Source organism: Homalodisca vitripennis, unplaced genomic scaffold (genome assembly GCF_021130785.1).
Source record: "Homalodisca vitripennis isolate AUS2020 unplaced genomic scaffold, UT_GWSS_2.1 ScUCBcl_149;HRSCAF=1392, whole genome shotgun sequence".
Taxonomy (NCBI): Eukaryota; Metazoa; Arthropoda; class Insecta; order Hemiptera; family Cicadellidae; genus Homalodisca; species Homalodisca vitripennis.
Genome location: NW_025776279.1, coordinates 49,560 through 65,570, shown reverse-complemented (window position 1 = coordinate 65,570; position 16,011 = coordinate 49,560). Strand labels below are relative to the sequence as shown.

General features: G+C 33.4%; 2 protein-coding genes across 2 annotated transcripts in view; both read right to left on the bottom strand.

Annotated features, from left to right (window-relative positions):
- The window catches only part of LOC124370399, a 119,088-nt gene extending 117,250 nt beyond the window's left edge, over window positions 1-1,838 (bottom strand). The window contains exon 1 of the mRNA XM_046828684.1: window positions 1,692-1,838. Within this exon, the coding sequence (XP_046684640.1) occupies window positions 1,692-1,838 (147 nt within the window). The remainder of the gene's footprint in view (window positions 1-1,691) is intronic.
- A 12,493-nt stretch (window positions 1,839-14,331) lies between these two features.
- The window catches only part of LOC124370400, a 43,604-nt gene continuing 41,924 nt past the window's right edge, over window positions 14,332-16,011 (bottom strand). Inside the window, exon 3 of the mRNA XM_046828685.1 lies at window positions 14,332-14,778. Within this exon, the coding sequence (XP_046684641.1) occupies window positions 14,596-14,778 (183 nt within the window). The 3' untranslated portion in view covers window positions 14,332-14,595. The remainder of the gene's footprint in view (window positions 14,779-16,011) is intronic.

Genomic DNA, 16,011 nt, shown 5'->3' with positions numbered 1-16,011 from the left:
AACCGACAACAATGTATTCAAATTCAAAATAGTTTTAGTTATTTAAACAGCAAATATAAATATACACAAAATTTTTATTCAAATCTTCAAACTATAAAACATGGTGTCCCACAGGGATCTATACTTGGCCCTCTTCTATTTCTTTGCTATTTAAGGGGGTTTCCGGGTGTGATACAGGTGGATGGGTCAGTGTGCCTCTACGCTGATGATACCAACATCACAATTTCAGGTAAAAGTCAAGAAGAAATTGAGCTTAAATCATCTCTAAGTCTTACAACTGTAAAAGAATATTCAGACACTAAAAATCTCCTAATAAATATAAATAAATCAAATTTTATTTCATTCTGTACAAAACAAACTAGATCAAAATTAAAGCCAAATATTTATCTAGAAAATTCAAAACTGAATCAAGTAGAAAATTCAAAATTTCTTGGACTAATATTGGACCAACACTTAAGTTGGGATAAACATGTTGACCATGTAGTAAATAAAATGTCCTCTGGTCTATACGCTCTACGACAAATGTCAAGGGTATGTAATATTGAAACCTTGAAAAATATTTATTTTACACTAATCAATTCACACATGTCTTATGGTATAAGCATGTATGGAGCTACAACAACAAAAAATCTAGACCGAATTCTTCACCAACAAAAAAAAGCTATTAGAATAATGTTAAATTTGGAACGAAATGAATCTGTCAAACAGCATTTTTCTAAATTAAGAATCCTTACTGTATATGGTCTATATATTTTTCAAACTATAATGCTTGTGAAATCAAATGAAGATAGTATACCTAAATTAGGAGCAAATCATGATTATAACACTCGCCATAGAAATTATCCATCAATCCCAAAACATAACTTAGAACTTTTTAATAAAAAAAACCCACTGCTATAGGATCCAAATTCTTGTTATTTCTTCTAAAAACATTTCTAAAAATTTCACAAATTAGCATATTTAAAACAAAGTTAAAGTCATTTTTAATTGAAAAAATCAGTATACTCATTTAAAGAATATTTTGAGGTAACTTAGTTCATCCAACAATTTAGTAGTTGATATGACATATTGTAAATAGTAGCAGAATTGTAAAATCATTTCAATGACATTTTGAGGCAAACTGCTTTATTTAATCAATAAATGGATATTGTAATGTAATGGTTGACGCTATTCTGTATTTATACTGTATGTGTACATTGTATGAGTCTTGAATAAAGTTGAATTGAATTGAATGAAGAAGTGGCTGGCAACGCAGCGCTTTGACGACGACACAGAGCTGCAGCAAGAAGTGACAAACTGGTTGAAGACACAGGCGGCAGAATTTTATGAGGAAGGCATTGTCAAGCTCATCCATCGATATGATCTGCCTAAATTTGAATGGCGACTATTTTGAAAAGTAGTATTTAAGTGTGGCTTTCAAATGTATAATAAAAATTTTTTCCTATACTTTGTTAATTTTTAATTACAAAACGTAATCTACTTTCCGAACAGCCCTCGTAATTATCAATTCATATATTAATACTAATTGTAATAGTATTGTAATTATAACAGAAATAAACTGTCTTTCATTTCAATTCAGATATGATGCAGACTAGCGATACTCTATTAAACGAGTTGCTGCTTTTTAAAATGGCGAACAGAGTAAACATTAAATCTAATCACAAGATGCCAAAAAAAAAATAAAAAAATACCTGAAGGCACATGTCAGAAACTTGCATATCATCACAGTTCCAACGACAGAACAGTTTGATTTCAGGCAGTTCTGGATCCTGAGCCACTGGTATGGTGTCAGCAGTCAGTATGGGCTCGTCCACTCCCCAATCCTCTCCGTCAACCATCTACATATAAATCAAATCAAATAATTACAGTAAAACAATTGAAACTATATATATTTATTTAAGATATATAATAAATATATATATATATATATATATATATATATATATATATATATAAGATATTTAACGGATATTTACATCTTTTGAGTAGAATATTAACATTTCAAGGCAATTATTCTCTAATTTAAATCTTTCCAAACAAATTAAGTGCACTAGCTATTGTGTTATATTATTACCTTAAACTGACCGGCTAATTTCTTTACATTTGCACAAGCTTTTTGGAAAACATTGTTGTAACAAACAATAACAAACATTCATTTTTTGTAATAAATTAAAGAAATATGCATATTTTTCTAGTGAAAATAAAACACAATAGCCTATATTTTTAAAATGTGTTAGTACAAATTTATTTTTAAAACTTTTCGAGTTTCATACAAAATTGTACATATGTATTGTTTTAATACCTATAACGCAGGAAAGGCTATGCAATTATAAACATAATTCACTTATAGTATTATACTTTTCCACAAAAAACTAAGGTCAACAATGGATTGTCAAACCTTTATGCACTTGGCACCAATAAAACAAAAGTTTGTTGCTATAGAAACATCCAGATTTAAAATCAATATTACGCCACTAATAATAAAATAATAATTTTACACTGTTTTATGATTTGTATTTACATTAAAACAAATGTATGCAAAAAAGTAAAACAGTGCTTAGGAAAAACTTTTTAACAAAACACGCCAAAGGAGACTGTTCAAAAAAGTAATATGTACAGCTTTACAATTTTTTTCTTGACGTCTCCTAGCAATCAACAGATGTCCTCTCAACTGCACCTGCCCCTTCACCGTTGGACGTGACGTTAAGTAATACATCACTAACAAACAGCAAACAGGTTCAAGGTTTGTTTTAAATAGTGAATTGTACACTATGTCCCAAAAAATACTAAGCAACAGTTAAATTTAGATAGTATTTAGCATCACATTATGGTAGGGTTTATGAAATTATAAGTTATTTAATTTTACTTGTATATATTACATGTACCATTATTGTTTGCTCTAACGTCTTAACCTCAAAACATAACCTACAAAAAGCAGCAGCTTTATATCACATTTATATGTACAGTACAAGAGAAAGCTTAGCGTGATGAATGGTACCTAGACACAAATTAGGATATTATAAAGCAAAGAATATTTAGAACATGCTATGCATCCACATCCACCATCAAGGATTGTTCTGCCAAATAACATTATTTCGAACATGCAATAATTATCTCTGCATAGTAGTTGATAGAAAACTATCCATCACCACAACACTGTGAACCCTAGTTACTGTATTTTTCAACAGATACAAACCCTCCGCTCAGGAACTTAATCGTGGAAGAATCACTTGAAAACACTTTCCCTCATCGTGGACTGGCCATGGCACCATTTTCTGGCATCGCACAACCCACTCAAATAACATCATGTGATTTTTTCTTTGAGGATATGTTTAAGACCAAGTTTATATACCTTAAAAAGTGTAAAACATTCAAGATTTGAGACTAAGAATTAGCAAAGCTTTGTCAAACATTAATGACTAAATGTGTAATCATGTGTAAGCAGAGTAAGACTGCCAAGTTGATTGTCTTTTCCCCAACAATGGAAACACAATGGACGGCTTGTCATTGATTTGGGAATTCAAAATATTTGTCTTAGTGTCGTATAAATGTACATTTAGAATATATTATCTTAATTATTATTTAACAGAATAGACTAAATTAGTATTTTATTATTTTTAGAGTTGTAGAAACCAAACTAAACAAGAATGGTTGAAAGAGGATCTGAAATCACTAAACATGGAAAGCAAGTTTTAGGAAGGGTGCACATCAGTCTGGAAAATCGTATCTAAACAGAAAAGGTAAACATGTGAAACCCAAAGGCCGTCAACTAAATGCAAGTATAGGTGCCAAAACAGAATATCGGAAGATGAGGGTACATTTGTTTATGACTCTTTTTATTCTTTGCCATCTTTAACAGAAAAAATAACATTTCATTATTAGCACTAGTGAACTTTTATCACAGCAAAACTTAAAAGAAAAAGCCGTCAATTAGGAGATCTAAAACAATTAGCCGTCAATTAGGAGATCTAAAACAATCAGAAAATGTTTGCTTACAACTCAGGTTTCAAAAACAAACAAACATCAAAAAGACAATATTCCTTTAAATAATATTTTACCATCAAAGGTGAAAAAATACAAGTCTGTAAAACATTTTATATATCAACATTAGGAACATCTCAGAAACCAGTATACACAGCACATAATAGTAAGGATGTTGCAACAAACACAGCTACTCCAGAGGTTAGAGTAATTATAGTAGATGTAGGCCAGAAGGAGACGTAAATTCAGCCAGAGACCATATTAATTGATTCCATGAAATTGAATCGCACTATTGTAGGGCGAATACAAAAAGACTTAATCTAGAATCAGACCTAAGTGTTTCAAACAGTTGTAAAGTTAAAGGTATCATTCTTGTTACAAAATCTGAACTACAAAATTTTTGCCACGGAATTCAATTTAGGATTTCATGTACTCAAATTAGATTGGTGTGATCTTTGTGAAAAGTTTAAATTAGCACGCCAGACCGACACTAACTGAAGAGAGTAAAATGAAGATTATGAAAGGCAGCAGTTTTTGAAAACTGAAATGAGAAACGCCCAAAAAAAAAGAAGTAAAAGTACTCCAGTTATTTTTGTAGACCTACAAAATGTAATCCTGTCTCCTCATACTGAAATAAGCTCTTTATTTTATCTAGGAAAAATAAACATGTACAATCTAACTGCACACTTTTCAGTAACAAAAAAATGTATTACACACAGGTATCAAAACTGCACTGGCCGTTCAGGTAATGACTTACCAAGTGCATTTAGAAAAACATTAGATTGTGTTATTGATGAGAACAATGTAACAGAGTAGATGTTTGGTCCAATTCTTGTATTCCTCAGAATCACAATTCTATCGTGTCTAACGCTATTCAAGACTGCCTACGAGACAACATCTTTGAAAATAAAATATTCTTTGTTAAGACATTCTTGCGTGCAAGAGGTTGGCTGTGTGCACAGTTGCATAGAGAGGGCCAAGTCAAAAACTGAATTTTACTCCCCAATTGGACTGATTTGGCTATGAAAGCAAATAAATCAATACAATCCTTACTGGATAATTCAATTAAAACCTAGTGATTTTAAAGATTATGCAAGCACATCTAAACTTTTTAACTACAAGATTATTCCATATACTAAAGTAGCTTACCTGGAATTTTCACAAACCCTTCAACTTGTCTTTTTTTAAACAAATCATGACCCTTAACAGCCAGTGAACTGTTCTAAACAAAAGTATGATTGTACACCAACAAGAAAGAGTAAAAACTATCAACTTTTTCAGGAAATGGTGAATGAACGAATGCATTTTTTTTATTTCCCCAATATTGCAATCTTTACAACTAAACTAATAGTAGGGGAGCCCAAGCGGGGATTTTTCGCGTTACTAGAGCGCGTCATAAAATTATATGGGGAGAAATGTCGTACTCCGTAATGTACCCCTAGCACATATGAACCTTTAATATAGGGGTCTGCGTTGAGGGCAGACCGTCAGACTAGTAGAAAAAAATCGATCCTCAGAAAAACTTGTGGGCGTCAGATAAATACAAAGTAAGTTAAGTACATGTAGAACGGTGTAGATTTCAATAACCTGACGATTAAAGCGTAGTATAAGGAAATAGGCAAGTCACAAAGGTGTAAAAAAAATAATGTTACCTCAAAATACTCAAGCGCGATTGAATTTTTTTTTATTTTGAAGGAAATCTTTTAAGAATTGCGGACAAAATATAATCTGACGATTTTCATGGGGTGAGGTAGCTAAAACCATAAATAAAGGGTGGAGCGTACAGCCGCTGAGAACTGTATATTTCCCACTCTGCGCCTCTCTTTCCTTCTCACTCTTTCTCTGTCTTTCACTCTCTCGCACCATCTGCACACTACCATATACCGCCATAATGCCATCTCAGATGATCACAATAACAACATGTTTTTTTAGAAGTATATTTTTATTTATTTATTTGATTGTTTAATGCAATAAGTTTTATATACATTACAATAATGAGTGATATAAGTGTGAAATGTGTATTTTGTGGAAAAGAAACATGTGAAATTTTTTTTTTTTTTTTAAATGGTCAGATGAACAATATTCCTCCACATTATTGTCAGATTATCATTTAGAATGGTCAGGACATCGAATTGAACCGCCTGTATAAATATCTGACGTGCTCGAGTATTTTAAGACCGCATTTTTTTACATTTTCACAAATCTGTCATGACTTTCGATCACGTCCAAATCTTCAGTCATTTAAATAGGATACTTTTTTTAGTTTACTTAACATTCCCTCTGAATATCTGGCACGCTCAAATAACTTTTTTTTCCTTTTTTCTATCCCTTTTTATGGCCACCGTCCACCGTTATAAAAAAAAACAGTATTTTCAATTACCAAACCTACTTTTCTACTTCTCTGAAAATAACCTAAACAACTCAGTACAATTAATTTTTTTCCCAGATCCCGAAAATGGCATCAAACAATGGTACTTTGTATGATGTGGGCGTTATAGTTTTCGCCAAAATAAGAGGCCATCCTTACTGGCCAGCAGTTATACAAGACATTTTAAAAATTGACAATATCACTAAATACAGTGTCACATTCTTTGGAGACAATACTACTGCCTCCATTAAACAAAGCGACATGTGCCTGTATGCAGAATATAATTTAATTCATGGAAAGCCAAAAACGGACAATTTCAAAAATAAAAAGTTTAACGAGGCCCTTAGAGAAGCAGAACAAGTTTTTAAAACCTCTCTTCTAAGTAAACCTCTAATAGACAACAGCCAAAATAAATCACCAGGTTGCGAAGAACTAGACCTCAGTAATACTGCACAAAGAGTTGAAGGTAGCTCCAGAACAAATGAGAGTTTAATACAAGAGCTAGAGATGTTAAACAATAGCAAGGATTTAGTTGAGGTTGTCCATACTAAGATACAACATTTTAATGACGTTGACGACCTAGAAACTTCCCTGACACTGGCCGCCGAAGCAGGCAATGCCCTACTAGCGGAAAAAAACTGTAAACTTAAGCAGGACCTGAATTCTCTAACTCTAAGGAACTTCAAACTGGCACAACAGATAACCGATCAACACACTCTGTCAGAGCTAACCTATCAAGCAAAGATAAAAGAACTAGAAGCTCAAAATGAAGCCTTACACAGCCGAAACACCCTGCTAGCTGAAAAATTGACCGAAGTTGAAAACCAACTCTCGAAAGAAAAGCAGCTACAGACAGGCTGCTCTAGAAAACACCTTTGAAGAACAAGACCTAAGTAAAGAAAAAATAATATGCAGACTTGAAGAGAAAATTAAGCAGCTCGAAAATACCATTAAATTGCTACAGAGTAGAACAGATAACAGTGGCTGCACTGAAATCAAAGTTAATGCCATCGACTCCGAAACCCAAACAAACAACCCTAATATCACTAAACAAAGAGACACACTACAAATTATGATCAAACTGACCAAACTTAAGTGCAGACAGGACCACCTAGAATCAACAGTGAAGATTTTTCAAAATAATTCCTATCAACGTGACCTGCATGACCAAACTAATACAACACCTGCAAAGCCTACTAGTAGAACACCTTTGTTTAAGCAATTTCAAACACCAAACCGCTTGAATAGGGCTGTGAAAAATTCAAGTTCAAAGAAAGGAAATTATTTTAGTGTCTCTCTACAGATAGCCAAAAATAAAGAATTACAAGAACAAAGACAGATGGACACAGACCCCGAAAAAACAATAGTTCGTGCAAACATAAAAACTTTCGGTAACTTTTGAGTACATAGCAAACCCCCAATGACAGCAACTCTACTTATAGACAAAACTTTTGAAGATTTTTTGAAAGAACATATGGAGAAAATCTTAAGAAAAACAAACAGCTCACCAGATGACAGCATGACCAAGACTCCATTAACTAGCACTCCTTCAGATATCGTACCTGGAAATACTTCAAATACTTTTTTAGAAATTATACAAGAAAGCCAAAACACCTCTTAAAGAAAACAAGGAAAAAACCTATCACCATCTTTCATCAGAACATTCCAAGGACTATCAAAAAAGGTGGAAAGAATAAACCATCTATTGAGTGACCTACATCCAACCATATTAATACTTACTGAACATGGATTAAACTCAGATAAACTATTACTCACTAAGATTAGTGGTTACAATTTAATTACACACTACAGTAGAAAAGACCATAGATTGGGAGGAGTTGCAATCTACATTAAGGAAACAGAAACTGCAAAAACAGAAGCAATCAACATGGCAAACAGTTGTCAAGAACTGGTATGCGAAGCTGCATTAACAAAGATAAAAATCAAGAAAAAAACTCTCTACATTCTAGGGGTTTATTGGACACCAGGAGGACAAGCTAATGTAGCTATCAACATTATATCAGATATACTTACCTCATTTACAGCTGAGGCAAAACTTCTTATCTTAATGGGCGACATCAACATAGACAGGCTAACTGTTAACACGAATAATACTATTTTCGAAGATTAACTGCTGGTTTTTGGAGTCAGGCGGCTTCCCCTTCCAGCGACAAGAATTACTAATCATTCTACAACATCAATAGACTGCATCTGTACCAACATACCTGAAGATGCAGTCGACTTTTCAGTGATCCAAGGTGGAATGTCGGATCACACTGGCCAAATCTGTTCTATTGCAGTGGAAAGAGAAGTCTTCCCTACAAAAGAAGCTACACAAAAAAGAATTTTCTCAATAAAAAACCTTAATAGCTTAAAACAGGAATTCGAAATGGAAAAGTGGGAACTGGTACACAATGCCCCTGATGTTGAAGAGGCATACAGAACATTTCAGACAACTGTCAGACAAATATTGGACCATATATGCCCTAGCAAAAAAGTAAGAGCAAAGCCGAGGGGCAGACTAAAAGTTCAGTATGACCAAGAGTCGAAAATACTAAAAGAAGATTTTCTAATTGCCTTACAAAGATATGAGCTCACCAGAAATGAACATGATAGAACATACATGGCAGCAAAAAAGAAAGCCTACGATCTCAAGCTTAGGAGTCTCAAACAACATATGGCTGCTAACTACATCACTAACTCTGACAATAAGTCTAAAGCCGTTTGGGACATAATAAACTCAGAAAAGCAAAGTAAGCAACAGAAAGAAAATTCAACACTGAAGATGGAGATAGAAGGAAACATAACAGACAACCCCGCCGAAATAGCCGAACATTTCAACCAATACTTTTCCCAAATAGCAGATTCCACATTAGGCGAAAATAGAGAACATCTGAAATACACAGCCATAACTCATCCGATTTTGCTTCCACAAAGAAATTGTCAATCACTAATTTTAACACCAACAACTGTTAAAGAAGTCTTGGGAGTGATAGCTTCCCTGAAAACTAAATTATCATGTGGAATTGATGAAATTCCTTCAAAATTAGTAAAAAAACACTGTACCAAACAACTAGCACCACCACTGGTTACCATAATAAATCAATCGTTTTCCTCAGGCCAGTTTCCATCCCCCTTAAAAATATCAAAAATATACCCAAAGCACAAAAAAGGATCCATCACTAAACCTGAAAATTACCGTCCCATTTCACTAATACCAACTTTCTCAAAAATAATAGAAAAGGTAGCACTCTCAAGAATGTTACAACATCTGGACAGATATAATCTAATAACAAAGAACCAACATGGCTATCTCAAAGGACGATCCACCACCACAGCTGTCACTAATCTAATTGAATACGTCATAGATAAATTAGAAGACCACAAACACGTATCAGCTGTCCTATTAGACTACAGTAAGGCTTTCGATTGTCTAGATCATGATCTTATCTTGAAAAAGATTTCAGCCCTAGGTTTTGGAGGCTTGGCGAAAGATTAGGTGACTAGCTACCTGAAAGGACGCAAGTAAATAGTTGAGATTCAACAAAATGTAAATGGGAGTAAATGCGTGTATAGATCAAGACAACTCACAGTAAGTAGAGGAGTGCCTCAAGGCTCAGTTTTAGGCCCCTTTTTGTTCATACTATTTACAAACGATTTTCCAAGTTTTATCAATGACAATTCTGTAGAAACCATTATGTATGCAGACGACACAATTCTTTTGTTTACAAATAACACAGCACAAAATCTAATTTTGAATATTTCATCAGCAACAGAAAAATCACTCCAATACTGCCTTCAAAACGATCTGGTCATAAATCAATCCAAAACCATCCAGATCAATTTTAGCAGAAAACAAGAGCAGATTCCAAAAATACCTAATATTTTAGTTGAAAAAAAGGCAAAACTGCTAGGCCTAACAATTAATGCTGACCTCTCCTGCACAGATCACATATGCGATCTGACCAAAAAACTTTCATCTGGCATTTATGTGGTAAAGCGAATGAAGTGGATAGGAGGTTTGGAGACGGCAAAGACAGCATACTATGCTGTAGTGGAGTCCCACCTCAGATATGGCTTAATTTCATGGGGAGGAACATCTGAAACCAATCTCAACAAAATCCTGGTACTCCAGAAAAAAGCTGTAAGGGCACTCTATAGCCTCAGCCCTAGGGAAAGCTGCAGAGAAGCTTTCAAATCCCTGCAGCTTCTTACTGTCATAGCACTATACATCCATGCAGTCGTCATCTACACCAGCCAGATGGACCTTCCTAGAAATGAAAATGCTCACTCATACCACACCAGACGAGCAACGGACTACATTCTCCCTGTACACCACACATCGCAATTCAGCAAAAAACCTTCTTACATTGGACGCAAAATCATTAATGCACTACCACCAAATCTCAAGAACATGAAAGGGAACGAACTGAAAAGACATTTTCGAGACTGGCTGATGGAACGACCTGTATATTCATTGAAGGAGTTCTTCGATTTTCTATAAATACCATATCAATATTTGTAAAGCAAGAAATATTAATCTAAGTTTTTGTTATTATATACTATTGACGCAATTGTATTTCTTAAAGAAACAACAAATAAAGAATATTGTCTATTGTCTATTGTAATTGCTCTTCAGATTAATATCGCTTGATTATCAGAAAGACATAGCGCGTATACATTATGAATTTCTGACGCGCTCAAGTATTTCCATGTAAATGTTTTTTTTTTTTTTTTTTTTTTTTTTTTTTTGAAAATTTGTCCACGCTTTCCTCCACACTGAAATAAAAAACTTAACATAAACTTTTTTCGTTTTAAAACTTAATCTTCACAATCCTACAGGCCCCCATGACGCTTTAGTCACTGCAAATTTAGCATCCCGGCTCCCTTACTATAAATAACTGACCATTTTTAAGATTACAGAAATAAAATGAAGAAAAACCACCATAAAACAAAAAATTGCCCTTGGAAATGGTACATCTGTATTGGAATTCAAATCCAAAGTATTAAACTGTACAGGAGAGATCTCTGAACAAAAAAAAGAGACTTGAAAGCAGCTTTCCCTTTTATGCCTCTTCAAGATTGACAGTTTTACACAGCTATATTCCATGATTGTTGCAGTACATTGGGACTAGTCCATCAGTAATTTATTTTCATGTAGGAACAAACAATCTGAGGAAGGGTACAGGTATTATTTTAAATTCATAATTTACATGTACACATAGTGCAGAACCTCCATGAATGTGACTCTTCCTACAAAAGGCACTTGCCAACTGGTAACCACTAGGTGCATGTAGTATCAGTTTGTCAAAGTTGAGCTAGAAAATTCTGTTGATTCATGATAACGCTCGACCTCACACGGCAAATTGCTCACGTGAAGTTCTCGAATCATTCCAGTGGGGGTCGTTTCCTCATCCACCATACAGCCCGGATCTTGCATCAAGTGACTACCACTTGTTCTCAACAATGACACACATGACACACATATGATATAGAGTTGACCAGTTAAAATTACTTGTATCATACAACAATTTTATTTAGTGAACATTTTAGTAAAACAGTGCTGAAGTTGTGGGAAAATCTGTGGTAAAGTATCCTTAACTTTTGAAACAGTTAAAAGTTAACATTTATTATAGTTTCAAACAAATAATTAATTATAAATATTTACCTGTAACAGAATTTCTAAAAAGCACATGTTTTTATCACTTGCACATTTTTCATTTGTTTCTTTACAAAACTCATTTTCAATTCCAAGATAAGCACTCTTTTTCAATAAGTATTTGTGACTGTGACCTAAGAAGACGTTTTGTGATCTAAAAATTATTTTATTTCACAAAGATAAACTCAGAAATTTGACTTACAGTAGTTGTTTCCTGCAATTACTTCAACAATATTGGATTTTCAAAGCATACACAAGCAGTGAAGGTGATAACCTGTACAGCTTGCCATCAGCTGTTAATGACTCAACTGGTGTACTTTGAACCTCATTGTTGTGCAGCAGATAACATTAAGACTTTCTCAGCCACTAATAGTGTTTCCATATTTATTTAATAAATGCTGACACGTATTTTATTTACAATAATACTTGCATTTTTTCTTCATAATAAAATACTCTGATTTATTATCACTTGGACGTTAAAATAATTTTATGGATACTTCTTGAGTGACCAATGTACGAATAAATCTCTTCTCTCAGGATGTAAAATTGAAGAAAAAACAGTTAGGAAAAGTGGAGTACATCGAGGTAAAAATAACTGATATAAAAGTAACAACCCCTGGTGGTAAAGTGTTACGATCAAAAAAAAGAACTGGAAGAATACATTAAAATAAAAAAAATTAAATTTAAAACTTGATGATTTTAATTTTACCTCAAGAAAAAATGTTAGCATTAAGAAAGCTAGTAAGGGTGAAAAATCAACCAAGTCAAAACATGAGTATGAAGTTGAATGTTATGATTCTGTTTGTGAATCCCCTCTACCGCTTTTAAAATATGGAAAACCCATCTAAAATTCAAATAATGATATTTTTTCAGAAACTGCCTCAACCATTAGTTCAAATTCTTCTGATTCCGCTGTGGAAACTCCTGTACAGTTTTCAAGTATTGAAACACAGACTGAAATTGAAGCTGTAAAAATGTTGTTAGTTTCTGATGAGCTTTTGAACGATAAATGGCTCACTGACTTGACAATTCAGCCGTTATTTTCAAATGTTAAATGATAGGTTTCTGGATAAAAAATCGGGCATCATAATCAATCCACTCATTGTTCATGCAATAAAAAATATTAATGACTTCCATTTCATGCTAGAACCACTTAATATAAAGGAAAAATGTTACATCATTCTACCAATAAATGACTCTGTTTAATTTTAACACAATCTGATAGTGGCTCACACTGGAGTACACTAGTATATGTTGGGTCTGAACAAAAATTTTTACATTTTGACTCTTCTGGTTCATACAACCAAAGTTCTGCTCTCTCGGTTGCAAACAGGCTAAACACTTATTTAAACAAGACAATGCCAATCAATTTTTTAGATCTTGGTGGGCCGCAGCAGTCAAACAGTCATGATTGTGGAGTATTTATGTGCTGGACAGTGGAGTCCATTGTTTACAATATAATGACTTCGGACACAATAAATACAGAGTTTATTCGAAAAACTATTTTAACCCCAGTCTGACATCATACAAAAAACGCTCTCTTCTATCCCTACGTGATTTACAAACTTGTATAAAATCAGTAACAATGCTGTTGTTTCATTAATGATGGTAAAGTATGGTAAGTGTGAAAAAGAAAACAAATTTAAATCTGGAAGTGCAATTCAAAAACCAAGAGTTGTAAACCGTAATAAACCCAAACTGAAAATGAATTTCTCAGAGCATATTTTTCATAACATTAAAAAAAACAAACAACTCTAAAACATACACAAAAAATCTCAAAAAGCCAGTAGAATACAAAGTTTTAAAACCAACGTTACAATTTGCTCTGACAGCCAAGGTAAAAATCTTGCTCCAAAAATTACAGAACTGTGTGAAGGAAGAGTAAATGCTTTTGGCTATGTCAGACCAAACACAACTCTTCTGCAAGTCATCGACTCAGCTAAAATTCTTCCTACAAAAGGCACTTGCCAACTGGTAACCACTAGGTGCATGTAGTATCAGTTTGTCAAAGTTGAGCTAGAAAATTCTGTTGATTCATGATAACGCTCGACCTCACACGGCAAATTGCTCACGTGAAGTTCTCGAATCATTCCAGTGGGGGTCGTTTCCTCATCCACCATACAGCCCAGATCTTGCACCAAGTGACTACCACTTGTTCTCAACAATGAAGAAGTGGCTGGCAACGCAGCGCTTTGACGACGACACAGAGCTGCAGCAAGAAGTGACAAACTGGTTGAAGACACAGGCGGCAGAATTTTATGAGGAAGGCATTGTCAAGCTCATCCATCGATATGATCTGCCTAAATTTGAATGGCGACTATTTTGAAAAGTAGTATTTAAGTGTGGCTTTCAAATGTATAATAAAAATTTTTTCCTATACTTTGTTAATTTTTAATTACAAAACGTAATCTACTTTCCGAACAGCCCTCGTAATTATCAATTCATATATTAATACTAATTGTAATAGTATTGTAATTATAACAGAAATAAACTGTCTTTCATTTCAATTCAGATATGATGCAGACTAGCGATACTCTATTAAACGAGTTGCTGCTTTTTAAAATGGCGAACAGAGTAAACATTAAATCTAATCACAAGATGCCAAAAAAAAATAAAAAAATACCTGAAGGCACATGTCAGAAACTTGCATATCATCACAGTTCCAACGACAGAACAGTTTGATTTCAGGCAGTTCTGGATCCTGAGCCACTGGTATGGTGTCAGCAGTCAGTATGGGCTCGTCCACTCCCCAATCCTCTCCGTCAGCCATCTACATATAAATCAAATCAAATAATTACAGTAAAACAATTGAAACTATATATATTTATTTAAGATATATAATAAATATAAATATAAGATATTTAATGGATATTTACATCTTTTGAGTAGAATATTAACATTTCAAGGCAATTATTCTCTAATTTAAATCTTTCCAAACAAATTAAGTGCACTAGCTATTGTGTTATATTATTACCTTAAACTGACCGGCTAATTTCTTTACATTTGCACAAGCTTTTTGGAAAAAATTGTTGTAACAAACAATAACAAACATTCATTTTTTGTAATAAATTAAAGAAATATGCATATTTTTCTAGTGAAAATAAAACACAATAGCCTATATTTTTAAAATGTGTTAGTACAAATTTATTTTTAAAACTTTTCGAGTTTCATACAAAATTGTACATATGTATTGTTTTAATACCTATAACGCAGGAAAGGCTATGCAATTATAAACATAATTCACTTATAGTATTATACTTTTCCACAAAAAACTAAGGTCAACAATGGATTGTCAAACCTTTATGCACTTGGCACCAATAAAACAAAAGTTTGTTGCTATAGAAACATCCAGATTTAAAATCAATATTACGCCACTAATAATAAAATAATAATTTTACACTGTTTTATGATTTGTATTTACATTAAAACAAATGTATGCAAAAAAGTAAACAGTGCTTAGGAAAAAACTTTTTAACAAAACACGCCAAAGGAGACTTTTCAAAAAAGTAATATGTACAGCTTTACAATTTTTTTCTTGACGTCTCCTAGCAATCAACAGATGTCCTCTCAACTGCACCTGCCCCTTCACCGTTGGACGTGACGTTAAGTAATACATCACTAACAAACAGCAAACAGGTTCAAGTTTTGTTTTAAATAGTGAATTGTACACTATGTCCCAAAAAATACTAAGCAACAGTTAAATTTAGATAGTATTTAGCATCACATTATGGTAGGGTTTATGAAATTATAAGTTATTTAATTTTACTTGTATATATTACATGTACCATTATTGTTTGCTCTAACGTCTTAACCTCAAAACATAACCTACAAAAAGCAGCAGCTTTATATCACATTTATATGTACAGTACAAGAGAAAGCTTAGCGTGATGAATGGTACCTAGACACAAATTAGGATATTATAAAGCAAAGAATATTTAGAACATGCTATGCATCCACATCCACCATCAAGGATTGTTCTGCCAAATAACATTATTTCGAACAT